The 24,668-nt window shown below is 62.6% G+C and overlaps 1 protein-coding gene across 1 annotated transcript in view; it reads right to left on the reverse strand.

The window, feature by feature from the left end:
• MUC5B (mucin 5B, oligomeric mucus/gel-forming) overlaps positions 1-24,668 on the reverse strand; it is a 61,800-nt gene that overhangs the window by 16,477 nt on the left and 20,655 nt on the right. The window contains exons 14-28 of the mRNA XM_032414842.1: positions 7,954-8,031; positions 5,791-5,862; positions 5,275-5,351; positions 4,726-5,003; positions 4,493-4,607; positions 4,270-4,360; positions 3,940-4,046; positions 2,882-3,083; positions 2,286-2,420; positions 2,068-2,185; positions 1,835-1,973; positions 1,396-1,506; positions 1,075-1,144; positions 573-710; positions 37-201 (exon numbers count right to left, since the gene is read on the reverse strand). Coding sequence (XP_032270733.1) covers positions 37-201; positions 573-710; positions 1,075-1,144; positions 1,396-1,506; positions 1,835-1,973; positions 2,068-2,185; positions 2,286-2,420; positions 2,882-3,083; positions 3,940-4,046; positions 4,270-4,360; positions 4,493-4,607; positions 4,726-5,003; positions 5,275-5,351; positions 5,791-5,862; positions 7,954-8,031 — 1,896 coding nt within the window. The remainder of the gene's footprint in view (positions 1-36; positions 202-572; positions 711-1,074; positions 1,145-1,395; positions 1,507-1,834; positions 1,974-2,067; positions 2,186-2,285; positions 2,421-2,881; positions 3,084-3,939; positions 4,047-4,269; positions 4,361-4,492; positions 4,608-4,725; positions 5,004-5,274; positions 5,352-5,790; positions 5,863-7,953; positions 8,032-24,668) is intronic.

Below are 24,668 nucleotides of genomic sequence, written 5' to 3' on the forward strand. Positions count from 1 at the left end.
CCCAGGTAAACGGAGGGCTCCCAGGGGTGGGAGTACCGTTCTCCACGCTGAGGGAGCAGGGGTCCTCGAAGTTGTTCTTGACGTTGGGGCAGGTGGCCTGGGTCTTCCAGGTGTTGGCGAAGGCGGCGGCCGTGCCCTCCACCACGCCGCTGAGGGTCCGGAAGTCATCGGCCTGGTTCTGGTTAAAGTTCCCGCACAGGCCTGGGGGCCGGGGCCCGGGGATGGAGCATTAGTGGGGTGTCCAGCCTGGCCATCCTGCTGGCCCCGCAGTCCCTCTAGAAACCATCACAAGGAGACCAGCCAGAGAGCTCCATCCCAGGATTTTGGTTCCAGAGCCATCTGCAGATAAGCCCTGGTAAGGGTCAGCCCCTGTGCAAAGCCTGCCCTAGTAAGGACAGCGTGGCTCACTGTCCACCCCCCACCCCAGGTCACCTCCCGGGGGCCGCAAGTCGATGCGGGGTTCCCTGGGAGCAGCTCCCTCCCAATCCCCACTCCCTGCCAGACTCCAGCGCATGCCGCTTGCTGCTGAGTCCAGGGACCAGCGGCCCCCGAGCCCACCCAGCCGGCCTCACCGCACATCTGTCCGCGGTAGGAGGGCTCCAGCCTGAGGAACAGCTGCATGAGCGGCACCAGCTGCACTTGCAGCTGCAGCCCGAGGCCCGTGTGCACCAGGACAAAGAAGGAGGTGGGCCTGAAGATCGTGATGTTGGCTGCAGGGATGGGGACCAAGTCAGAGTCTGGCCCGACGGAACCCCCTTGCTCCTGGGACAGCCCGGGGGGCGGGGCGGGACCTCTGGGGATGGGCTGGGAGGAGACAGGTGTCTGGTGGGCCCTGGGAGTGGGCAGTGCTGGGAGTGACCGGTCCTGGTCCCCAGGAGGCCGGGCACCGAGCGTGCTCCACACCAGGTCCCCACAGATCGGACCATACCCGCTTGCAGACAGGAAACCAACCACGGGATATTCCAGAACTGCCCCAGGCCATGAGGAACTAGCAAGGGACCTAGCTGGCTGCGTGTAGGCTCTGGGGGGCAGGCCGCCTCGCCGCAGCCTGGCCCAGCCGTCCCGGGCCCATACCTGCTGACACGGGCAGCTGGGTGTAGATGGAGTTCAGGAACACCCCGCCGTTGGCCTGGATCTGGATGATCTGGGGAGGGGAGGCAGCCAGGTCGGTGGGGGGAGGAGCCCGCCTGCCTCGGGGGCCAGGGAGCGCTCCCCAGGGGCCAGAGCGGGGCGCAAAGCTCTGGCCTCGAGCCTCCAGCTCCGTGGGACACTTAGGACCGGGGCTGGGGGCTGGGCCGGGGCCGTGGGGTTTAAGGAAGACCGGGGTCCACGTCCTCGGGGCCTGTGTGTCTTGCCAGCTTCCCTGTGTCCACCCCTCCCCCGCTGGAGCCTCACCGTGTCCCCGCCGTTCACGCTGAGTGCCACCGATTTGAGGCAGTTCTCGTTGTCCGTCAGGCCACACTTGCGCAGCTCGGCCAGCACGCTGAAGCTGTTCTCTGCACACGTCTGACAGGGCGAAGCCACCAGCGCGTTGGGGGACAGCCGCTCCCAGCACAGGCAGGGTGGCCCGTTCCCAGCATTGCCGGGTGGGTGCGGACGGACGGCGGCGCACCGTGGCCTGGGGCGCCGGCGGCCACCTCCAGGCAGCTTGTCTCAGGGCCTGGGAGCCCCTGGCCCCGTGAGTGTGAGCCTGGGGGCTTCCCTTGGGGGATGGGACCCCAGGAGGAGATCCAGGGGGCCTCGCCCCCTCTGATGGCCACCACGGGGCCCTGTGCAGGGACAGTGGGGGCCCGAGAGTGCCCGGGCAGGCCCGCAAAGCCCACCGGGGCCGTACCTTGGACAGGACGTAGCTGCAGTCTCCGTGCACGTCGTAGAGCCTCTCGTCGTAGGTGGAGATGTGGGACCCGCCCTGGACAGAGCAGGTGCCAGGGCACGGAAGGTTCTGGCACCGCCACAGCCCCGCGGAGCAGGTGCTGGGAAGGGAGGCCGTGAGCAGCGCAGGCGTGTGCACGAGGCAGACCCCACCCCATGCACCCGCCCCCGGGGCCGGGCAGCCGGGAGGCCTACCAGGCGCTGCAGACGGTGGTGAAGGAGGCCCCCGGGGCGTAGGTGTGGCCGCCGTGGGTGCAGGGGCACTGTTCCAGGGGCAGGCAGCCCCTGTGGGTGACGTCATCCAGCACCGTGCCTGGGGACAGCAGGGGCGTCATAAGTGGGCCGGGGCGGGTGTTGGAACCTCAGTGACCGGGGGCAGCCGGGAGGGTGGGGGCCGGTCCCCGAGGGCCAGCAGGACCTGCCTGGGGGGCAGAAGCAGCCGTCCACGCAGTGGTCCTCGCAGAGCTGGGAGCGCTGGGGGTTGGAGCAGGTGTCCACGCAGGGCGAGCCGCACTCACGGTGCTGCATGTTGAGGGGGCAGGTCTGGGCTGCAGGGGGGAAGACGCACTTGGGCCCCAGGAAGCCGCCCAGGCGTGGGGCGCACAGGCAGGCCACCTCCGCTCCCAGCCTTCCGTGTGCCATCAGGGGTCCCCCAAAGCCACAGCCGGGCTCAGGGAGCCCCTCGCCTTGGGAGGCTGGGCCCCGCCTGTCCCGGCCCCCAGCTGACTTCTGGTGAGGCAGCAGGTAAGGGAGCCTGGGGTGCAATGCCTCCCGGACAGCCCCCCTGGGCCCGCCTGGCTTCTGGGGTGAGCTCAGCTCCCTGCACCCAGGCCGGGTCCTCCCTCTGAGCCTCCCAGGTCCCCTTTCTGTTCTCCTGGCCACCCTCCCGACTGACTGTCCCGGGCCCCCAGCCAGATGCCGGATGTCCTGCCCAGGGGTCCCTCCCCCATCCCCAGGGACCCGGAGTGGGTGTGGGGCCTGGGGCTGGCCCTGGTCGGGGGCCACTCACGGCAGAGGTCCGGGCCCCTCCAGTTCTGGGGCTGTCCCCCCGCGTGGGCGCACTGGCGGGAGTACTCTGCGAAGGTGGCACAAGGGCAGGTGGGGCAGCGACACAGGTCCTGGGTGCAGGCGGCCACGTACGCGGCGGGGTCCACCAGCGTGTTGCACTCTGCAAAGGCCCGGCCGAGCAGGGTGCGGTGGCAGATGCCCTCCTGGGGAGCACAGAGGATTGGCACCGTCCACCCTCGGTGCATGTGGGGGGACTCCGGGCCCTGCAGACTTTTCCAGGCCAGGGGACCCCCTTCCTCCCCTTGAGGTTCCTTATCCCTCCATCCGTCTGTCCGTCTGTCCATCTACCCACACATTACCCATCGCCTATCATCCCTCCATCCTCCCATGCATCCGTCCACCCAGCCAGCCGGCCAGCTGGCCACCCTCCCTTCCTCCCCTCAACCACCGTGGACTTGCCACCACTGGGTGCAGAGTTCTGCTTGGCTCTGGGGACTGAGCCATGACTGTGGACTCCACCCGCCCCCCAGGGCTCCAGGACGCACCTGCGCATGGTGTGAGCCCCCAGGAAAGGTGCCCCCCACCCCCAGAGGCCAGTCAGAGAAGGGGGAGGCCCTCAGGCAGCCCCAGCAGAGCCAAAGCCAGCCCGCCGATGAACCCTTCCTCCTTCCCCGGCACCCCTCCCCCTGCCCCCAACCAGCTGGGGGGGCACTGCAGCCCCACATCCTGATTTAAGGCTCATGGATAGATTCTAAAGGTGGGGTCCTCCCAGCTCCCTTGTAGGGCTCCTTCACCTGGGCTCCCAAGTGCCCCACCACGGGCAGGACTGCATATGTGCGGACACGTATTTGCACACACATGTGCATTGCCCACACTCTCAGAACAGGTGTGCGGTCAGGGGAGGTGAGTAGGTGAGAGGGTGTGTCTCCGGAGTGGTGGCCATGTCCTCTGCCACCCGAGGGCTAGGAGACCCTCTCTCCCTGGACACCCCAGGACCCAGCCCAGGAAGCCTGAACCCGCCCTCCTGGCTGTCCCCATGCCTGGGGAGGGGGAGCTCACCCCGTCTGTGCAGTTGCTGGCCGGGGAAGGCGGGGGATCCTGGCACTGCTCTGTGGGCCCGTCCAGCTTCTGTAGATTCCCGAACTGCAGAGGGGTCAGCCTGGCGTCTGTGACCGGGAGATGCTGGTGTGGGCCGTGGCTGCCAGGGGGCCCCCTGCCCATGCCCTGGGCACCCGAAACTTATCCTGGGGCGTCACTGGCTTGAGTGTTGTCCAGTGCCCAGGCTGCCCCCTCCCTGCCTCCTCGGGAGCATCCAGCGCCCCTGGGCAGGACCCACAGCTCGGCTTCCAGCCGTTCCCTGACCCCGCCCTGACCCCAGGCGGCACTCACTACGGGAGTAGAACTCTTGGACCGCCGGGAGCCCGTTGAAGTCCCCGCACAGACCGCACGTCTGGTTGGCGTACTTGGGGTCCAGCTCCAGCTGGGGGTGGAGGGGGGGCAGCTCCAGCCTCAGCCAGCCAAGCCCTCAGCCCCGCCACCCCTGCTGCCCTCGCCCCCCGGGGCTGGGAGGCTGTCCCAGACGGGCTGGGAGGGGCGTGGGGGGCGCCCTCACCAGGGCACTGCCCTCACTGTTCCACATGAAGGTCAGCATCAGCCGGACGGTGACCTTGATGTAGACGCTGCTCTGCTCCACCAGCAGGCCCGCACGGCTGTAGGGCAGCTCCCCCCTGGGGTGGAAAGTTCCGGTCGCCCTGCGGCCAGGGTGTCCAGCAGGGCCCTCCCCCACCGAGCCCCGAGCCGCGAGCCCCCGAGTCCCGGCCCCTCCCCAGCCCGCGCCAGGCGCACCGCTGCCCGTTGATGAGGATGGAGCCGTTGTAGGCCTCCAGCACCAGCCCCTGCGTCTTGAGGACGATGTGGGTGATGGTGGGCCTGGAGCCGGCCCGGCCGCGGCGCAGCTGGACGTTGAAGTCCTCGTAGGCGGCTCCGCAGTGCGCTGAGAAGACGTAGTTGCACAGGCCCGGGAAGCGGAAGACGTCGCCGTCGAAGGTCTTGTAGTGGAAGTCGCCCCAGGTGCTGCACACGCGCCCGTTGTGCGCGGGGTTCCGGGCTGTGGGGAGCGCGTGCTGGGACCCCGGCAGATGCCACCAGCCTGCTCAGCCACCCGCCAGCAGCCGTCCCCGGATTTGGGCTGCGGAGCCAGGAGGGCAGCCGCTCGCCCACCTCGCTGCCCTGAGCCGCCCTGATGCTCCCTGAGAGCCCTGATCCTACACCAGCGTCCAGGGTCAGCCCCCAGGAGAGCTGGCCCCAGGGAAGGCTCCCGGCCGGGACCAAGGCCATTCAGTCGCCCACAGCGTACCAGCTTTACCCCCCAGATCTGTGAGCCCCCACCCCCACCCCGTCAGCAGTGGGCAGCATCCACTCACAGCTCATGGTGGGCAAGACGGTGATGGGCGGGATGACGGTGCTCCAAGCTGCAGAGGAGGGTGGGTCACACTAGAAATGCGGCCAGGCGGGGGACCCCTCATCCTCCTCCCTGGTTGGGCCCTGGGGCAACAGAGAGGTGCAGGCCGCCCTGACCCAGCCCAGCGAGCCCCAGGACTAGGGCTGCCCCTCCGCGGCCCTCCCCATCTGCCCAACACACACCGCTGCCCTGAGTGTGTGTGCGTGCGCGTGAATGTGCGCGTCTGTGTGCACGCATGTGCGCGGTGTGTGAGTACGTGTGAGCATTTCAGCCTTTCTGCTCTGTGCCTTAGCTTTCCGGGACCCATGCCCCCTGCCGTCCCTTCTTGTGGGCGGGTGGGATCCAGGAGGGTCTCTGTGTGACATGCAGCTGATGTGGAAATCTGATGTCCAGATCCCCGGCCCACTTGGGGCCCAGCCCCTCCTGCCTGCAGAGCTTGGGCCACATACCGACGTCTGCCCTCCGACTGTGCGTGGCAGCCTCTGTGCTGGCCTGGCCGGGCTCCACGCTGCCCTGGGTCTCTGCAGGGAAAGGGGACGGGAGTCCGTGAGAAGCCGGACATTCGCCATCCTTCCTCGGCAGGCTTCAGGGGGGCGGCCCCATGAACACTCGACTTGGTGGAAAGCAAGGCTCCGCCGGGATAGGCTTCTGCAGGGAGCCGCAGCTGCCGGTGGCCTTGCGCTGACCCCCAGCCACCCCATCTACAAATCCAGGGTGGTGCCTCATCTCTCCGGGATGGGGCAGTTGGTGCTGCTGGCTCCGGGCAGGAGAATGGAATCAGGAAAAGGCGTTGGCCCCGTTGACCCTGGCCACCCCAGAAGAGGGTTCGGCCCCATCCCGGGTGTCCCTTGGAGAAGGACAAAGACCGGCTTTGTTGGGGAGAAAGACTCACGCAGTTGGGGAGGCTTCTGGGCGTGACTTAGCAGAAACCCAAGACCAGAGCCAGGTTGGAGTTAGAGCCGTCCGTCGTGGCGGCGGGAGGCCTGGGGGCCCAGGTGCTGGGGTGGCTGTGCCCGGGGGCCTGTGCGCCCACCGCCTCCAGGCAGGGCCTCCTCCGCCAGCCTGACTCCCCCGGTGGCCAGGCCCCCACATGCCCTCGCTGCCGTGGTGGGCGTAGGGAGCCCTCCCAGGCCCCTCTGCTGAGCTCAGGCTGCAGCACCCCCTTCACGGGGCCCTGACCTCCTTCCTGCGGTCTGCCAGGAGTCTCCACGCTCAGCCCAAATCTGAGCTTCCTGGGGAGTGGGAGGTGGGGCCCCGATGTCCCCACGTCCCTGGTGCAACCAGCTCGGCGAGGGGCACGGTGAGGCCTCTATTCCGTTCCACGATCCCAGCGGGGACCTCGCATATGGAAACCACAGGGACTGGCCCGGCATTAAACTTTCCTTCCGAGGGCCCCAGGTGACTGCCTCTCCCACAGGCGCAGCTGCTCCCGCCGTCCACCCCAACCCCAGAGCTGCAGCCCCTCCCGCGTGAGCCTGGCTAGGGCCCGATGCTGGCCGCACCCCACAGTCAGAAGCCAGAAGCTTTCCCAGTGGCAGTTTGCACCCCACACCGCCTCCCCATCCAGGTCCGGTTTCCACAAGAATTGGCTCAACTTGGGCCCTCCTCAGGCGGGGTCACTCGCCCAGCGAGACCTGGTCTTCATCACCGGGCCCGAGAAATGCCCGCTCCCGACTGTCCCTTCACACCGCGGCTGATAGCAGCCCCCCCCCGACGTGGGGTCCTCCTCTCAGACCACCTTCGCCCACCCCAGCGGGATTTGCCCCCCAGAGAGACGCAGGTGGAGGATGAGGAGGCTCGCTGGCGAGACCCACTCATCAGGCACGTGGTCTGGGGCCGGCATGGAAGATGAGCCTGGAAGAGTTGGGAGGAGTGGGGGCCGGCTGCGCAAACCAGCAGACGGGCACCTGAATCGCACAGCAGGCGGGCGGCCGGGCACCCCCGCTGGGAGTCACTCTGGGGAAGTCCCCCCACCTCCGAGCCCTGCTCAGCCCCCAGGAAAGGCGGCTTGGGGCAGGGGCTCTGGGAGACGACTGATGGAGAGCCGTGGGTCAGTGTCCACCTGCCCAGGCCCCCGAGCCTGGGCGAGGCACCAGGGGGAGGCCTCATGGGAGCAGCGCTCAGGGCCGGGACCGGGCGGGGCGGCCTGCAGTGGCCAGGGCTCCAGGCCAGTCCTGCTGGCTGTCACCCAGGCAGCCCCTGCGGCCGTGTCTTTCATGTTGACAGTAGGTGTTAGGGCCAGTGGTGCTTCCCCTAGATGCTAAGTGCACGGGGCGGCCGGGGAGGTGCGGAGGCCCGGGCGGTGGGCTCAGATGGAGCTCCGGTGCTGCGGGATCACCTGTCAGCTGCTCCAACCCTAATCTGAGGAGGAATTTTGGAGCCGCCGTGGGGGCTCCAGGACCGGAGAGACGCCCAGCCTCAGCCCCCACCCCAACACTCTCTCGGCGGTTCTCCCGGGGGACCCGGCTTCTCTGGGTGCAGGCTGAGAGCCTGGGGGCCGCACTGGGGATGCACGGGCAGGGTCCTGCCTGCCGTTCCCAGCAGGAGAACCCCCAGCGAGCGACCTGCTGGGCCCCCTGCTGCAGAGACGGAGCCGGGGTCTTCGTCCTCACCTGTCTTCTGCACCAGGAGCAGGGCCGCGAGGACCCAGGCCAGCACCAGGCACCCGCTTGGGGCACCCATCCTGGAGGCTGGCACGGCGGCGGGCAGGTGGCTGGGAGGGAGTGGGCCCCAGTGCTCGCTCCCTGGGGGCCCTGGGGCTTATATAGCAAGAAGCCTTGGCCCCGCGCCCGGCTCCTGGGCCATGCAGGGCTCCGTCCTTTCCCCTGGGGCAGCCACGTGTGTTTGCTCTCGGGGAGGGGCCGCGGCAGGAAAGACGCCTGGAGGAGGAAGGATTTGCAGCTGTGGGCCCCAGATTCACAGGACCCCTGCCCCCACTCTCCCCCCCTCCCCCGCCCCTCCGCAGCTTCTGAGAATCAGAGGGAGAGGGGCGGCAGCCTGGTGCCCGGAGGGTGGTGCCGGCAGCCCATCCTGGGTGGCAAAGCCCCTGCATGCGGCCGCCCTGGGCCGCCCTGGTCGTGTCTCACTCACTCAGTAGGGAGGTGGTCAGCACAACCCCACGCTCAGCCCGCATGTCGATCCCCTCCCAGGAACCTGGCCAAGGCCTCAGCCATTGGGCAGCCTTGGGCGCTGGCGGGGGGCACTCACCCCTGGTCCCTGGGGCTTCTGCCCAGCTAGGGGGTGGTCAGCCATGTGTGGAGGGCAGGGTACCTGGGCTGCATGGCTTGTGGGGGTCCTGGGAGGAGGCTCCATGCCCAGAGACCTTAGCCATGCTGACCAGTGCCCCTGCGGATCTCTGGGCTCCTCTCTGTCACCAAGTTCAGATTTGAGGGGAAACTGAGGCCCTGGGAGTGGACACCCAGGCTGGCCCTTGTCCATCACCTGCCCTGGCCAAGGCAGGACCAGGAGCTCCCAGCATGGTGGGTTTGACCCTCACCTCGCTCCTTAGTTGGCTAGGTGACCCGAGGCCGGGTAACCCAGAGGAAGCTGCAGCTCCTCATGGTCTCTGAGCCACCAGGGTCCTCGGCTGACAGCAGGCCATGCAGGGGCCGATGTCTACACGGTGACGTGCTCCTGGGGGCCCCCGGCAGGGCTGACAGGGTCACCTCGGGGGCTTGGGGGTCTCTCAACCCCAGTCCTGCCCTGAGTGCGAGCCACGAAGTCCCAGCTCCCCGGCTGGCATGGCCCGGTTGCAGGGGTCACACGGTAACCTTTTCCGGGTCAGTGACCAGCTCAGCCTCACCAGCTGCCCCCTTCTGACTCACACTCCAGGTGTCTTATTCTCTGGCTCTGGCAAGAACGCTGGGCACCCTCACCCCAGGCTGAGTGTGTCTGCGAGTGGCCCCTGGGGCAGACCCCGGCTGGGAGGCGCGGGACCCCCTCGGGCAGCTTCGCCATTGCGGGCGCACACACCTGGGATGCCCCTGCCTTTGTCTTTCCGAGGATTGATTCACGGAAGTGGAATTGTTGGGGCAACGGGAAAACCATCTCCAAAGCTTCCACGAAGCGTTTCACCGGGCGGTCACACCTCTGCTTGGCTGACGGGCCCTCAGGCCGTGCGGGGTCTGCTGGCTCCTGGCGTCTTTAGAGCAGGGTGCCCCCGCTCGGGAGCCGGCCCCTGCTCCCTGGCATCAGAGCTCCCGCAGACGGGCCTGGCGTGCTGCCCACTTGCGTCCGCGGCCCTGTGAACCTCCAGGCCTCCCTCAGCCTGAGCCTTCGGGGCCTGGCCCCCGCTGCTTCCCTGAGGGCTCCGGTTCTTGGTCCGTGCCCCACTGGGTGCCCGGCCACGCCCAGGCACCTGCCCCGCTGGCCCATCCCTCGGCCCCCTGACTCAGCGAGCACCCCCCAGCCTTCAAAGGGCCCCACCAGTCGCCCCCCAACCCCTGCACATGTGAGCCTTGGACTCGGGACATGAATGTGAGTTATTCGGGGCTTCGAGTTGGCCGTCTATCCCTCCCCACCCCCACCTCGGAAGGAGAGCTTCATGCGGGCAGGGGCCTTGCCCACAGTCCACAGCTTGCACACAGTAGGCAGCCAGGGGACCTGGCGCGGCCCCTCCCCGTGAGCACTGTCCTCTGGGCAGAGACGGGTGGAGGGCCCGCAGGGGCACAGCTATTGAGACATCCCGGATGCGGCTTGAGAGCCTGTTTGCTCAGCCAGTTTACCGCTTCACACTTGACGGAGCTGAGGACAGAGATAAAGGGAAGGAAGGAGAGCAGGCTGCCGGGAAGGAGCGGCCTCCTGGAGCTCGGGAGGGCTCCGCCAGGGACTGTGCCAGGAGCCTGTCGCGCCCTGGGTCCACCCCTGTCCTCGCTCAGCCCACAGACCCAGGGGCCCCGCGGAGCCCAGAGGCGGACTGCCCCCACCCCTCAAGGGCTTGCAGGGTGCGCAGGGGTCTTCAGCAACCCCGGGGCCCCTTCTGAGCTCACCCCTCCCTGCATCCCTGCAACCCAGCAGCGTGGACGCGCAGACACGAGGACGAGGCTCCCAGGATGCACCAGGACTCAGGCCTTTATTGAGCGTGGCCGGTCTGCCCGGATTCACCTCGGGCACCGTGGAGGGTGCAGGAGGATTGGGGCGCGGCCCTGGGGGGCACAGGCATGGCTGGCTCTGGGTCTGCTCAGAGCGCGCCCTAGACCGTCACGGGAATGGTGCCTTTCACACCTGCTGCCTTCTGCCCCCCAGACAGCTGATCCTGGCAGCCCTGGTCTATGCCCCGGGGCTCGCGCTCCCCATGGCCAAGGGGCCCAGTGGTGTGACTGCCAGGCTAGCCAGACAGTGCAGGCCGATTGACCCCGGTGGGGAGGGTAGCCAAGGCAAGGAAGCATCCCAGGTGACATGTGGGTGACAGGCCACTTTCTCCTGGCTTTGGGAAAGCAGGGCCTCATTCCTGCCCCTAACCCACTCAGAGTGTTTCCAGCGTGACTCAGGGGACCAGCTTGGTCCAGAAGAAACAGGTGGAGGATGCGCTGGGACATCATGGCCCCTGAGGCCCCCAGCTTATCCATCGACAGACATTCCTGAGCACCTCCGCCCCATGCCAGGCATTTGGGATGCAGAGAGGGGTCCTTGACCACCCCGCTGGAGGGGGCAAGTCACCCTGGGGTGGTGGTGCGTGAGGCTGTGTTGGGGCCTGGGCCCTGGAGCCACCCCCACTGTGAGAAGGGCCATGCCCATTCCTCCCACCCTGCCCCCCAGGCTGTAAGCATGTAGAGAGCCTCCCACAGGACACCCCATGCCCCAGGTGGAGACCACGAGTCCCCCCAACCTCTTCTACTTTTTTCTGCTCTTCACACAGATCCTTTTCCTTGCCTTTGTCCTCTGTCCCTGCCTCCTTCCTTCCCTCTAGCAAATTCTGAGCCCCAGGGTGGGGCTGCCCTGGGCCCTGGGAATGCAACTTGGACAAGGAGAATGAAGGTCCTGCCGCATGGAGCTCACAATACACAGGGCCATCTGGGGCCACAAGAGGAGCTTTGGAGGGAAGGAGAGAGTGATAGCTCTGCGGGGGGCGGGGGGGGGGGTTTGCAACCTTCACCACGGTCCGTCCGGATCACCTTTAATCTTTCCCCCAAAAGAGACTCCGTCCATTAGAGACTCCTTGGGCCCTGGTGCCCACCCTCCCCTCTCTGTCTCCAGATTAGATGGCCCCGGGGACCATAGGAGCGGGATCATGCAGTGCCTACCCCTCGGGTCTGGCTTATCTGCTCAGCATCATGTCTGTGAGGTGTGGCGGCAGGTGTCAGAATGCCCTCCCTTTCTTAGGCTCAGGGGTATCTCACTGTGTGACTACACGGATCTTGTTTCCCGTGTCATCTGTTGATGGACACGGGGTTGTTTCCAGCTGTTGGCTGCCATGAACACGGGAGTGCGAGTATCTGCCCGAGTCCCTGCTTGCAGTTTTTTGGGGATGGACCCAGGAGTGGACTTGCTGAATCATGTCATAATTCTGTGCTTAACTTTCTAGGGAATTCCACAATAGGGGCAGCATTTTACATTCCCACCAGTAGGGCACCAAGGGCAGGGCTCTGGTGAAGAACGCTCTCCCCTGGGGCGCAGACTGCCGACTTCTTGCAAAACCGACAAGGCGTCAGGGGGCTCTGCGGGGGCTCTTTCCCGACGGCACTGACCCCATCCGTGCGGGCTCCACCCTCATGACCCAGTCACCTCCCAGAGCCCCCATCACCTCTTGGGGTGAGGACTTCAACATACGGATTTGGGGAGGTCATATTCAGACTGCAAGAAGCTTACAGAGTTTAGAGTTTTCTAAACCTAAGACTAAACTCTAAACACTCTAAACAGTGTTTAGAGCTTTCTACACCTAAGACCATGTCATCTGTGACATCCTTTCCAATCCAGGCCGTAGTAACCTTGTATTTCTTTTTCTTGCCAGACTGCTCTGGCCTGAATTTCCAGCACTCTGCTGAATAGGAGTGTTGAGAGTGGGCGTCGTTGTCTTATTCCTCATCTTACAGGAAAAGCTCTCATCTTTCACCGCCGGGGACGACATCAGGGGTGGGCTTGTCATATGTCACTTTTACTATGACAGAGTGTCCTTCTAATCCTGGTTGTTTGGCTGTTTTTATCATGAAAGGGTGTTGAATTCTGGCAGATTCTATTTCTGCCTCCATTGAGACGGCCATGTGCCCCCCCAGTCTATTAATGGGGTGACTGGTTGATTCGTGTGTGCGGAGCTGTTCCTGCGCTCTAGGAGTACGACCCACTTGGTCGTGGTGTATAATTTTCTCATGCGCTTCTGAATTGGTTTGCTGGTATTTTGTTGAGGACTGCCGCACCCGCGTTCACGGTGGTTACAGGTCTGTGTGCGGCTCCGGTGTTGGGGGATCGCTGGCCTCACAGAGCCAGGCAGGAGCGGGTCCGTCCTCTGCAGTGTTTTGGAGGACTTTGGGAAGTTTCGGTGCTGGTTCTTCTCTAAACACGCGGCAGACCACACCCGTGAAGCCTTCTTGTCCCGAGATTTTCTTTGTGGGGAGGGCTGTGACTGCCGATCCCCCTCCACGCTAGCGGCACGTCTGTCTGGTTCGTCGATCTCTTCCAGTTTATCAAACCTGATAAAATTGTTCGCAGGACTCTTTAAGATCACATTTATTTCTGTAAGATCAGTAACAACATCCCTTCCGTTTTTAACTTGGGCGCTGAGTCTTCCCTCTTGTCTCCGTGGCCTGTCAGTTCTTTTTGTCTTTGCAGAGACACAACTTTTGGATTTGCTGGTTCTCTCTGCAGCTTTCTGTCCTCTGTTTTCTTTATCCCTGCTCTGACAGTCACGAGCGCCTTGCTCCCCAGAGCTCCAGGTTCAGTTCTCCCTTCTCTTGCTGCTGCTTTGGGGAGTGCCATGTGGCTGCCGATTTGTGACCCTTCCTCATGTCGGTGCTCACAGCCGAGCATCTCCCCTCAGCACTCCCCTTGCTGAGCCTCCTAGGCTTTGGCATGCCGTGTTTCACTGTTTTCACTGATCTTTAAGTATTCCCTAATCTCTTCTTCACCTGTTGTTGGTTAAGACTGTGTTGTTGAGGGGCGCCTGGGTGGCTCAGTCGGTGAAGCGTCTGCCTTCGGCTCAGGTCATGATCAGGGTCCTGGGATCAAGTCCCCCATCGGGCTCCCTGCTCAGTGGGAAGTCTGCTTCTCCCTCTGTCTCTTTCCCGCCTGCTTGTGCTGTCTCTCTCACTTACTCCCTCAAATAAATAAATAGAATCTTAAAAAAAAAAAAAATACCATGTTGTTTAATATTCACATATCTGTGAATGTCACACTTTTTCTTTTATTTTTTTTTAAAGATTTACTTATTTACTTTAAAGAGCGGGAGCAGGGGGAGGAGCAGAGGGAGAGAGACAGAGAATCTCAAATAGACTCCCCGCGGAGCATGGAACCCCAACACGGGGCTCGATCCCAGGACCCAGAGATCATGACCCCAGCCGGAATCAAGAGCTGGACGCTCAAGCAACGGCGACACCCAGGCGCCCCTCACGCTTCTCCTTCTACTGTTGATCTGCAGCTTCATCCCTTTGTAGTCAGGAAAAATGCTTCGTATGATTTTGACATTTTAAAACGTATTAAAACCTGTTTCGGAGCATAACACATAGTTTATCCCAGAGAATGTTCCATGTGCATTTGAGAAACTCGGGTCTTCTGCTGTTGAGGGTGTTCCATTTGTCTGCAGGTATGACAGGTTTATGGCGTGTGCAAGTCCTCCGTTTCCTTATTAGCCTGGTTGGGTTGTCCTGCCCATCACGGAGCGCATGGGACTGTAGCCTCTCCCCTCCGCACTGTCCTCTGTGCGTCATATGGTTGCATCTGTGCGGTGTGGGGCATGTGTCTTTATAATTGCAGTATGTTCTTGTGGAATTGACTTTTTATCAATACAGAATATCCTACTCTCTCTCTCCTAATCGTTTGGAATTGAAGGTCTACTTTATGTGGTATTGATGTGGCCACCCTCCCTCTCTTTTGGTTACTATTTGCATGGAATATATTTTTCTAAGCTTTCGCTTTCTACCTGTCTGTAACCTTAGTTCTTTTTTTTTTTATTTAAAGATTTTTATTTATTTATTTGACAGAGAGAGACACAGGGAGAGAGGGAACACAGGCAGGGGGAGTGGGAGAGGGAGAAGCAGGCTTCCCGCGGAGCAGGGAGCCCGATGTGGGGCTCGATCCCAGGACCCCGGGATCGTGACCGAGCCTAAGGCAGATGCTTAACGCCTGAGCCACCCAAGTGCCCCTGTAACCTTGGTTCTAACATGAGTGTCTTGCAGACGGTGTGGAGTTGGGTTGTGTTTTTTGAATCAATCCCGCCAATGTCTGTACATTTGCGGAAATGACTGATAAGGACAGACTGGCCTCCACCGGGTAACTTTGTCTTCCATGTGTCTTCTGGCTTTTTGTTCTCCATGTGCTTTGTTGGTTCTGTAGTGATAAATTCTTATTCTCTTCTCATTTCCTTTTGTGTCTGTTGTGCAGACCCTCTCTGTGTGCTGGCCGTGGGGTCACCAAACACCCCAGACTTACACAGTCTACTCGGACTTGGTGCCGGCTGAGCTCCCGCTGTTCATGCCCCTGTGTGGCCCCACCCTCCTTGTGTTGTTGTGACAAATCACACCTGCTTTGGTGGCGGTACAACACAGATTTATGGTTGTTTTTGTGCATCTGATCCCATACGAAATTAAGAGTGGAGTGACAAACAGAAATTATGGCAATGTTGACTTCTTTATTTGCCCACATGCTTGGCTTGATGGCAGACCTTTCCTTCCGCATACAGCTTTGACTGACCATCTGGTGTCCTTCCTTTCAGCCCGAGGGGCTCCTTTCAATACCTCTTGTAGAGGAGGGCTTGTCCTGAAGCACTCCCCCAGCGTTTGTTTACCTGGAAATGGCTTAATTGTTCCCTCGTTTTTGAACGACAGTTCTGCCAGATAGCGAATCCATGGCTGACCGCGGCTTCTTTCAGGACGTCAAGCTCTATCGTCCACGGCCTTCTGTCTTCCGAGATCTCCGCAGCCAAGTCAGCTAACGGTGTCTTTGGGGAGAACTTGCAGGTGACGAGCCGCCTGTCTCGAGGTGCCTTCAGGATCCCCGCGATGTCTGCCAGCAGTCTGATTATACAGTGTCGGTGTCGATCTCTCTGAGTTTATCCCACTTGGAGTTTCTTGAGCTTCTTGGAAGTTTTCACTTTGATTTCTTCAAACAACACCTCTGCCCCTTTCTCGTCTTTTCTGGGACCCTCGTCATGCCTGTGTCAGCCGACTCGATGGTGTCCTGCCTGCTCACATCCCCTCATTCCTGTCTTCGAGCAAATTTCCCGCTTCGGTTGTAGTGCATTTCAGCTCTAGAATTCCTGTTTGGTTTTTTTCATACTCTTTTTTATCTGTTTGTTGACATTCTCGTTTTGTGCGTGGATCGATGTTCTGATTGCCTTTGGTCCCGTCCGGGCTTTGCTCTGGCCCTCGGGACACACCTAACCCAGTTGTTGCAAAGTCCTTGTCTAGTAATTCTGACACCTGGACTTCCTTGGGCATGATGTCTGTCAGTTTATTTTGTTCCCTTTAATAGCCATGCTTTCTTGTTTCTTTGTGAGCCCCTTGATTTTTGTTGAAAATTGGGGATTTGACTATTATAATATGGTAGTTTTGAAAGTTAGATTCTCACCCTTCTCTGGTGTTTGCTGGGTTTTTTTTTCTTTTCTTTTCCTCCTTCCTTTCACTGTTGTCAAAGGCTGAAGTGTCCCTTTGTTTTGAGACTTTTCCAAACGATGTTGATCACTTCAGGGATCACCTGGTATGATCACTGAAGTCTCTGCTCCTTTAGTTCATGTCCATCTAATGCTCTGGCAGAGTTTCCTTGCCTCTCCAGAGCTCTCCCGTGTTGCAGCCTGGCTCTGTGCTGGGACAGTCCACAGCACTCGGGTAAGCTTTCTCTGACCTGGGGATCTTGCCCGAGCATGGTCGTGGCTTTCCAAATCCCCATGTGCACATACCTGCTTTCAGATGTCCTAATTTCCCAAAAAGCCCTACCTCAACCTGTGCAGGCCAAAGGGGCACTACTGTGTGTCCCCACCTGTGATTGCTTGCTCCAGGAGTCTGTGGATCTGTAGTCACCTAGCAACTTGTGAGAGCAGTGCCTGCTGCTTCAGCCACCTGAGTGCCAAGGTAAGCAAAACAGAGGTGAGCACCTTGTGTCAGCCCTCCGGGTACCCACCTACCAGACAGCTTAGAGCAGATGAGCACAGCAACCTGCAGACATGACATTCTCTGCTCCTTCTGGTTTGGGGGGAGGAATGGGGACCAGGCTGCCAATCCAAGGACAAAGCCATCAATGCACTGGGGTTGGGGTGGGGGCAAGGATGAGAAAAAATTGCCACAGGAATTTCCGACCATTTTGAAGATGGCCTTTTCTTGCTTGGACATTAGCTTGGTTTCTGTAAACCTTTGACTGTGTATAGAGCTCCACAAAGTTGGCTCAGACCATTTGTCCTTGTTTTTTTCAGTGTTTCTAAGGTGGACAAACACTTAGAGCTACCTGCTCCACTAATTTCCTGATTGGTTTATATTTTTAAAAAGATTTGTACTGAAAACAGAAGTTCATGAGCCTGTTCTGATATAAATGAATAAATTAAAAATAAGTAAATGGGAAAAAAGAGAGAGCTCTTTCTGCAGAAGAATGCCAACCAAGAAGAGTGGACGGGACTAGAAAGGCATCGGTCATGGTGACAGCCTGAGGGGCGAGGCACCTGCAGGCCCCAGACATCTCCCATCAGACCCGTCTTGGTTCCAAGGGGCAGATTGTTGGTTTCCAGTGGAGTGACCTGCCAGACACACCCTGAGTGATGCAGGTGGACATCCATCCTGGCAATGGGTCCAGTCGACGTCGGGTGCCTCCAGGTGCCTCCAGGTGCGAAGTACAGAGAAGCACACATTTGCTCTGTGGTATTTTTCCTGCCTAAAGTGAGGAAGCTGCACACAGACCCAGATTTGGGGGTGCTACACAACCTAACCAGTCTGCACCCCTTGAAAAGGTCATGGTCAAGGAACACAGCGAAAGGCTGAGGACAGATCCCAGACTAAAGGAGAAGAGGGATGGTGCACATGGGACATGGGGTCCTGGATCAAATCCTGGTCTGGGAGAATGTGTGGCTATGACAATCAGGATCGGAAAATCAGGACTGTGGTTTAGAGGGTGCTGTGTGTCACTGCTGACTCTGCTGAGCGTGACCCCTGTCTTGTTTCTAGGAGGCACACACCCACCTATGTCGGGGTGAAGGGGCATGCCTCTTAAACCCACGTGGCTCGGATACAGAGGGCGGGCAGGTGCACGCACACACGAGAGCAAACAGCAAAAGTGAAGGGAGCGAGATGCAAACATCCGTGTATCTGGATAAAGGGCAGACAGGAGCTCTTTATACGATCTCTGCAACTTACCCGTAAACTTGAAACCACATCAAAATAAAAGGTTCTCCAGAAAGCTCCATTCTGGCTGCCATCTGGGGAATGGACTTGAGGGAGGCCAGCACGCAGCAAGCAGTGGAGGGGAGAAGACAAGGCCGGGAGTGGAGGAGGAAATAGGGGACGGGCAGCCATTCCATCTTCCGGGCAAAGCCAGCCCAAGGAGGTGGCCGACGTGCACACAAGGGGATCCTGCACTTCCAGGGGCCCCGCCCTGTGGCTGGTCCTAAGGCAGGTGCACCAGGTGCCTCCTCCTCCCCGTCTCCCCCTCCCTCCCCCTTCCCCCCAGCCCTGGTGAATCTCCAGGAGAAGCAGCACCCCCATGCATGGTCTTGGGAAGTCTGGGAGCCTGGGTGGCGGGGGGGGGGGGGCAGGCATGGCCCAGCATGGGCAGGGCTGGTGTGGACAGAAGAGAAGGTCAGAGGCAAGCCACTGAGTCTGGTTTGCTCAAGATTAACACAGTAGAGGGAGAGCAAACAGCAGGAGGGACAGCAGCGTCCTAGTGGAAGGCAGAGATTACCAAGTGTCAACCGGCAAACAGACCCTCCCTTTCCTCCAGGAACCCCAGTGTTGACTCAGCACCCACAAGATTGGCGGAGGGGTCCACTTCCCCCACTTCATGCAGAGAGAGGCGTCAATGCCGGTGGCCGGGGCACCAGGGCATCCACACCAAGGCCCGCCCACTGACTCCCCCCGCTGGCCCACCCCACCAGCCCCAGGGCCCCAGCAGTGACCAGTGACCTGGAGAAGGGACGGGGGTGGGGGCGGGACACACCCGCATCCTGCATGCCAGCCTTGTCCTGGCTCAGGCCCCACAGCTGGGGAGGCTGAGCAGCAGAGCACTGTCCCTCTGTGGGGCCCGGCACCATCTCCGGCAGCCACCGACTTCACCCTCTTACATTTTCTTGGGGAGGCTGTCAGGGGACCCCTGGTGCCTGGATGTCTTCTTACTTGTGTTCTGTCAGGGCCCCTGCTGCATCCCGAAGTCGGGGACGTGGCCATCGCGCTCGGTAAGTAGGTGTGGAGCGTGCGGAGCTAAGACACTAGACGTGAGCATGTCCATGCTGCTCCTGTGGGGACGCAAGATTACATCCCCAGGCTTGGGTCGTGAGGCCATAGGCTGGGGCTAGAGCCGCCGCCAGGTCAGTGGTCAGTGGATTTAACTCTGAACTGTTAACCCAGCTCACGGGGTCGGCGGGGCAGTGCCTAGTAATGTCTGGGCGGGCGGGAAAGGCTGCTGGGGGCATGCACGGTGAGCTGGACTTTGTGTGGGGGGGGTGAGGGTCAGAGCCAGGCCTCTCTGCCCAGCAACGGCCTCTCTGGAAGAGGGGCTCCTGCTGTTCCCGGGGCTCTGGTGCCCCCCGCCTGTGTCCACATCTGCACGTCACGCCAAGACCGTGTGTGTGTGACACGCACACCCACATGCAGACGGAAGAGCAGCTCCGTTTCTCCAGAAACAGAGACTCGGTTTCCCCGATGGCCGGAGTTGGAGGTATGGATGCTGCCCGGGGACAGCGATCTGTGATGACCGTGGGCGGGGAGGTGGAGTCCCCGCGAGAACTCAGTGGGCTTCGTGAGCCAAGCAAGCTCCCACTACAGCGGATGAGGTGCTGGGCGTACGACCGGGCTCCGGGGCAGGTCCTGACCCATCGTGGGGTGTGGCCCCCACCAGGGCTGCTCTCCACAGGGCTCGGCTTTTTGTTGGTTTCCACAAAGCGCTAGCACTGACTGGTCCTCTCGCGGACCCGTGGAAGCTTGGGAGCCATCGGTTGAGGACAGAACAAAGCCTCTGGACAACAGGACCCTTGTCTGGGCTGGGGCTATCAGGGAATGTGCCCCCCAACCCCCCCACGGAGGAGCCCCAGGCCCCGGCTTCCTGCTGAGACCAGGTTAGGCGGCCTCCTGGGGCCAGGGCCAACGGCTGTGGGGGTGGAGTGCAGGAAGGAGCCCTCCACCCCTGGGCTCTACTTGGGACCAACCAAGATGCAAGGCAGGGCTACTGCTTAGGGCTCCTGGCTCCGTGTTCAGCTGGGGTGCTCCTGGGGCTGCTTCCCCTGGGAGGAGGAGGGGCTGGGGCCAAGGCGGGAGTTTCTGGGTCCCCCTACTCAGACAGAGCTCCTGAAGTGGGCTGGGTCCCCCCTCCCCCATCCCCTGAGGGCACCCGACCTGCTCTGTCACTGCATGGGGGATGGGCTGTGGTGCTCACACAGGGACGGGTGACCCTGGGCTTGGCAGGGGCACTGATGGAGTGGGAAGTGGGGCACGTGTCCCCTAGCCCCACTGGGGGGCCACCCAAGCTGTTTGCCTTGGAGGAGTGGAGGGTCCTCATCAGGCGGCCTCGGATCCGACCTGTCCTTGGCACCCTTCCCGGAACCCCGCTTCCAGCCCCACCAGGCAACCCCTGCTCAGGCGCCTGAGACCCTGGGGCGGGCACTGGGCAGCCCGGGGTCCTGGGCCCAGAACAGGGCGCTTAGGAACCCCAGGTCATCAAAGTGTTTTCCCAAGCTGTTGGGCACAGCTGGTATTTTCAGTCTCGTCCAAGGGATCTCTCCCCACGTCCACGTCTTCCCCTCCAGGGTCCTCAGTCTGGGAGTATAGCGAGGGGGCCCACCCTCCCCTCTGCTCCCCTTCCTTCCCCTCCCTTCCCACCGTCACCTCCAGCGTGGCCCTGTGGAGCTCTGGCCTCCCAGCCCCTCCTGCCTGCTGTCCATTGGCTGGCCTATCACCTTTACCCCTGACCCCTCCTCACTCCCCACCTGCCCTGAGCCCAGCCTCCCAGCTGCTCTCCCGCTCCTTCCATCCCCCCCTCTGTCCATCCTCAACCAGCAGTGGGGGTCTGAAGGACAAGGCAGGGCTGAACCACCTCTGCCCGGACCCCCAGAGCCCCCTCACTAAGGCCCCCCAGGACTACAGCCTGGTCCTCGCTGACCCTTGCACCCCACTCGACCACCTGGCCACCTTTCTCTTGGCCTACCTCGGACGCACCGGCAGCGTGTACAGCCTGGGACCCCTGCCCCCTGCCCACAGGCCCCAGAATCCCCCCACCTCAACCTCTTGCCCTTTTCTGCCTTACTGCCCTGCGGCCTTCTTCCGAGTAATCTGTGTGCTCTGCCCACCATTGCCCAGCTCAGCCAGGCCCGGGAGCAGGAGGGTCTCCCTCAGGGCCCCAGCCCCCCTGGCCAGCGGGGGCTGCCGTGCTCCAGCGTGCACCCCTGGATCTGACCTCCCTGTGCCTTGTCACAGCAGAATGGACGTGTGAGGGCCTCTGACACAATGCATTTGCCAACTGCCTCCCCAGACCTCACCGCGGCGACTCCGCCTGGGGCCACGCGGGGCAGCCGTCTCGGGCGCACACTCCCCTCGGCTCCTTCTTCCGGTCCTGCTCCGTGTCCCACATGTCCCCAGTCCAAGGCGCGGCCATTCCCCACCCCCACCCCTCGCCGGACAGCCGTTCACAGCACGGTTCTGACACTACGGACGTTTCCAGAGGGGCCGAGGGTCATGGGTCCGGCCACCAAGCCAGACTGTCGTTGCTTCTGGGGGCTTCTGCTGATTCCGCTGGGTTTTCTCTTGTAGGTGGACACTTTGTCTGCTGCTTCCTGCCCACAGAGTGTGTCACTGGGCTGAGGTGCGCCCAGGTCTTCACAGGGGCCGGCCCACTGCCGGCACGCCATGCCCATCTGGAAGGGGGCGCCCCGAGGGCAGCACCCGTGTGTCCAGCGTCCAGCAGGAGCCCACCAGCTGCCCTCCTGCCTCATCCCCAAGCCCAGAAGTCCTCACTCTGTCCCCAAAATCATCCTTCTTTGGTCTCTGCTCCCAAAGCTTAGGTGGCCGCCCCAGAGGCCTCTGTGTCCATCACCCAAAGCCCCCTGGGCTCTCAGCGACGCCAACCCAGCACCAGGGCCCAGGTCTGTGGCCAAAGAGGTCAGAGTTGTAGCCCCCGTGCGCCCAGGACCAGGCCAGCCCCGGGGCCTTGGGGCTCTGGCTCTGGAAGCAGCTGCAACCCGCCCACATGGTCACAGGCTCCCCAGCATCCTGTGTCCATCTCTGGGCATGCTTGGCGTCCCTGGTTTGGGCAGAAGCTGCCTCCCCATCTGGACTCTCCAAGCATGAGTGCGGAACAGCCCTTCCCTGTCAGAGCCACCAGCATCCCACCCGGCCCTGGAAGGCTCTCCGGGCCAGACTCGGACGAGGCCGTGGGAGGTGGGGTCTGAAGCTGCCCGGGACAGTCAGGCCCACGGGGGCCACTTCTGGTCACTTATCCCCACCCCAGAGATGACAACTCATCCCCACAGCCTCCTAGAGTCCAAGAGGGGTGGTGGCCCCAGGCTGCAGCCTGGGGAGCCTCCCCTGTGGGAAGAGCCTCCTGGGGGCCTTGGTGGCTACACCTAGCTTGCAGCTCTTTCCAGAAACAACTTGCATAATCTGGCCAGGGCTGCTGGGGCTGGGGCTGGCGGGCAGGGACCCGCTCTCTGGTTACTTCCTGCCGCCAGCCCCAGATCCAGGCAGGGGGCTGGGCTGTCCCCAGGGGGTGAGGGATTAGTCACTGCACCCTGCACCCCGAGGAAGAGGCGGCTCCCTCTGACACCCGAGCCGCTCAGGGGGGTCAGGGGCACTGACGTGGGTGCCGCCCACAGCCGTGGGGTCAAGCGGTCAGTGGAAGAGCGCCTCCCGAAGCCAGAGGCCTGAGAATGTGCGGCTCCCAAGGAGGGCGTCCCGTGGGGCCAGCAACCTGTTCCCTGCCCCTGTGTGGCCGTGGCCGTCCACCTCACACTCAGGTGGTCTCCTGAGCCCAAGGGAACCCCTCCGGCACCAGCTGGTCACTGATAGGAGGGGTCAAGCTCCGAGGTCGGTCCCCCTTGCCGTGTGGCTGCAGCGACGGCTGGGGCGGGCAGGGCTGGGGACTGGACCAGGGGTGAGGGCAACACCATCCAGGTGGGTGCACTACAGAAACTGTAAAGGGTGGTGCCGACCACAGCCGGGCACCCAGTCCAAGTGATGGACAGGACAGACAGCAACCGCAGCCTGCTCTGGCCAGGTCTTGGGAGCAAGGTGAGCCCTGTCCACACTCCCAGGGCTGCTGTGGGGCTGGGTCCAGCCTGAGGCCAGCGTGCTGCTGGGGGTGTGGTCTGGGGCCTCCCCCGGGGCCTCCAAGGAAGGGGTTGAGGAACGTGGAGGTTCTCAGGGCAGAGTTGGGGTCCCAGGGAGGATGAGGGGAGGGGCAAGGGTTTGGTCTGCGGTGGGCCTTTGTGCTCACGAGTGCGCACACGCACACACACTCGTGCACACACACCCAACCCGGCGTCTATGTGGTGAGGGGTCTGATGCTTTGTGGGAAAAAGACGGAGCCCTCTTCTAGAAGGTTCCTTCAGCACGCAAGGCCTACTGGTGTCCGGTGTGACCAGCGGGGTGGATAGGCAGGGCCATACAGGACGCCCTCCCTCCCTCTGTTCTGTGCATGGATACGTGCTGTTCCCCAGCAGCTGGAGGCAGCAGGGCCCCGGCCGACCTCCCTGGCTGCCCAGTCCTGGGGGCCAGCTGAGGGTGTGGGGTGGGCCCTCTGGCACCCAGTCTGTCCCCACGCCATTCCTGGGTTTTACGGACAAGCTTAAAAACCACACAGAGTCCACACGTTGCAAAATGCTCCAAGTATATTTGTGAATCCAGTGGGTCACTTCCTGCGGCCCAGGGCCAACAGGGTGAGGCTGTGCCCCCTGGTGGCAGGCCAAACAGCCGGGCACCCAGTCCAAGTGACCACCGTGATGCTCAAGTCCTGGGAACGCAGGCTGGACCCGCGGCCAGAGGAGCCCTGCCCGCCCCAGCCTGGTCCCAAGCGGGGCTGCAGGTTGGTCGGGGCCGCTGCACATCCAAGGGCCAGCCGGACCCCGGGGAGGGGCGAGGTGGGCGGGCAGGGCAGCCTGGTCTCGGTCCCCTGGAGCCGAGGCTGTAGGGAATAGGACGCTCTTATCGGTGTATCCCGGACGGGGGTGGCCGGGAGCCCTGAGGACGGGTGCTGGTCAGCCGGCTGGGAGGGCCTGTGGCCCTGGCCCCGCTCTTCCCGCCCGCACGCTCCATCTCCTGGCTCTGGTCCTCATCGCTCTGCACAGGCCCCGGCCACTCCGTGTGGCCCGGGGTGCCGTGAGATCCACAGCGCTGCCCCACGCAGCCACACTCCTCCACGTGGGGGTAGCTGAAGGCCCTGCTGGAGCCGTCCTCGCAGTGCAGGGTCACGTTCCTCAGGGAGACGCGCAGCGCCTGGCAGCACTCACAGTGGTGCTCCACGGCGTTGGCCTCCTGGGAGTACCTGTGGGCGGGGCCTGCTCAGCGCGGGTGCCACGTGGCCCGCAGCCACGTCAGACCCCGAGCGCCCCACCTGTGTCACGGCCACCTGCTCTCAGAGGCGCTCCGGCCTGTAACAGGTGCACGCGCCCACGCGCCCCTTGCGGGTTGTGAACACTACCGCAGCTGACCAGGCCACCAGCGAGCCACGGCTGACCCCCAGGCGCGCCACCAATGGGGCCGTTGAGTCTGTGGTCCCCAAACCCACCAGCCGGACGCGGGCCGCTGCCCCTGCCGCCCTGCCCCCGCCCTTCTCCGTCCCCCGCGCCCAGTGCAGACCCTGCCCCGCGCAAGCGGGCCGGGCTGAGGAGGGGGCTCACGTACATGGAGGCGCTGTCCCCACAGTTGCCCTGGCACAGGGGCACAGGCAGGACGGAGCTGCAGCCTTGCTGCGTGATGACCCGGGACTTGTTGAACATGGCGCAGGTCGAGACTGGGGGCGACACAGGAGGCCGTGCAGAGGGTTGGGACTGGCCGGG

Source organism: Phoca vitulina, unplaced genomic scaffold (assembly GCF_004348235.1).
Source record: "Phoca vitulina isolate PV1807 unplaced genomic scaffold, GSC_HSeal_1.0 scaffold16, whole genome shotgun sequence".
Taxonomy (NCBI): Eukaryota; Metazoa; Chordata; class Mammalia; order Carnivora; family Phocidae; genus Phoca; species Phoca vitulina.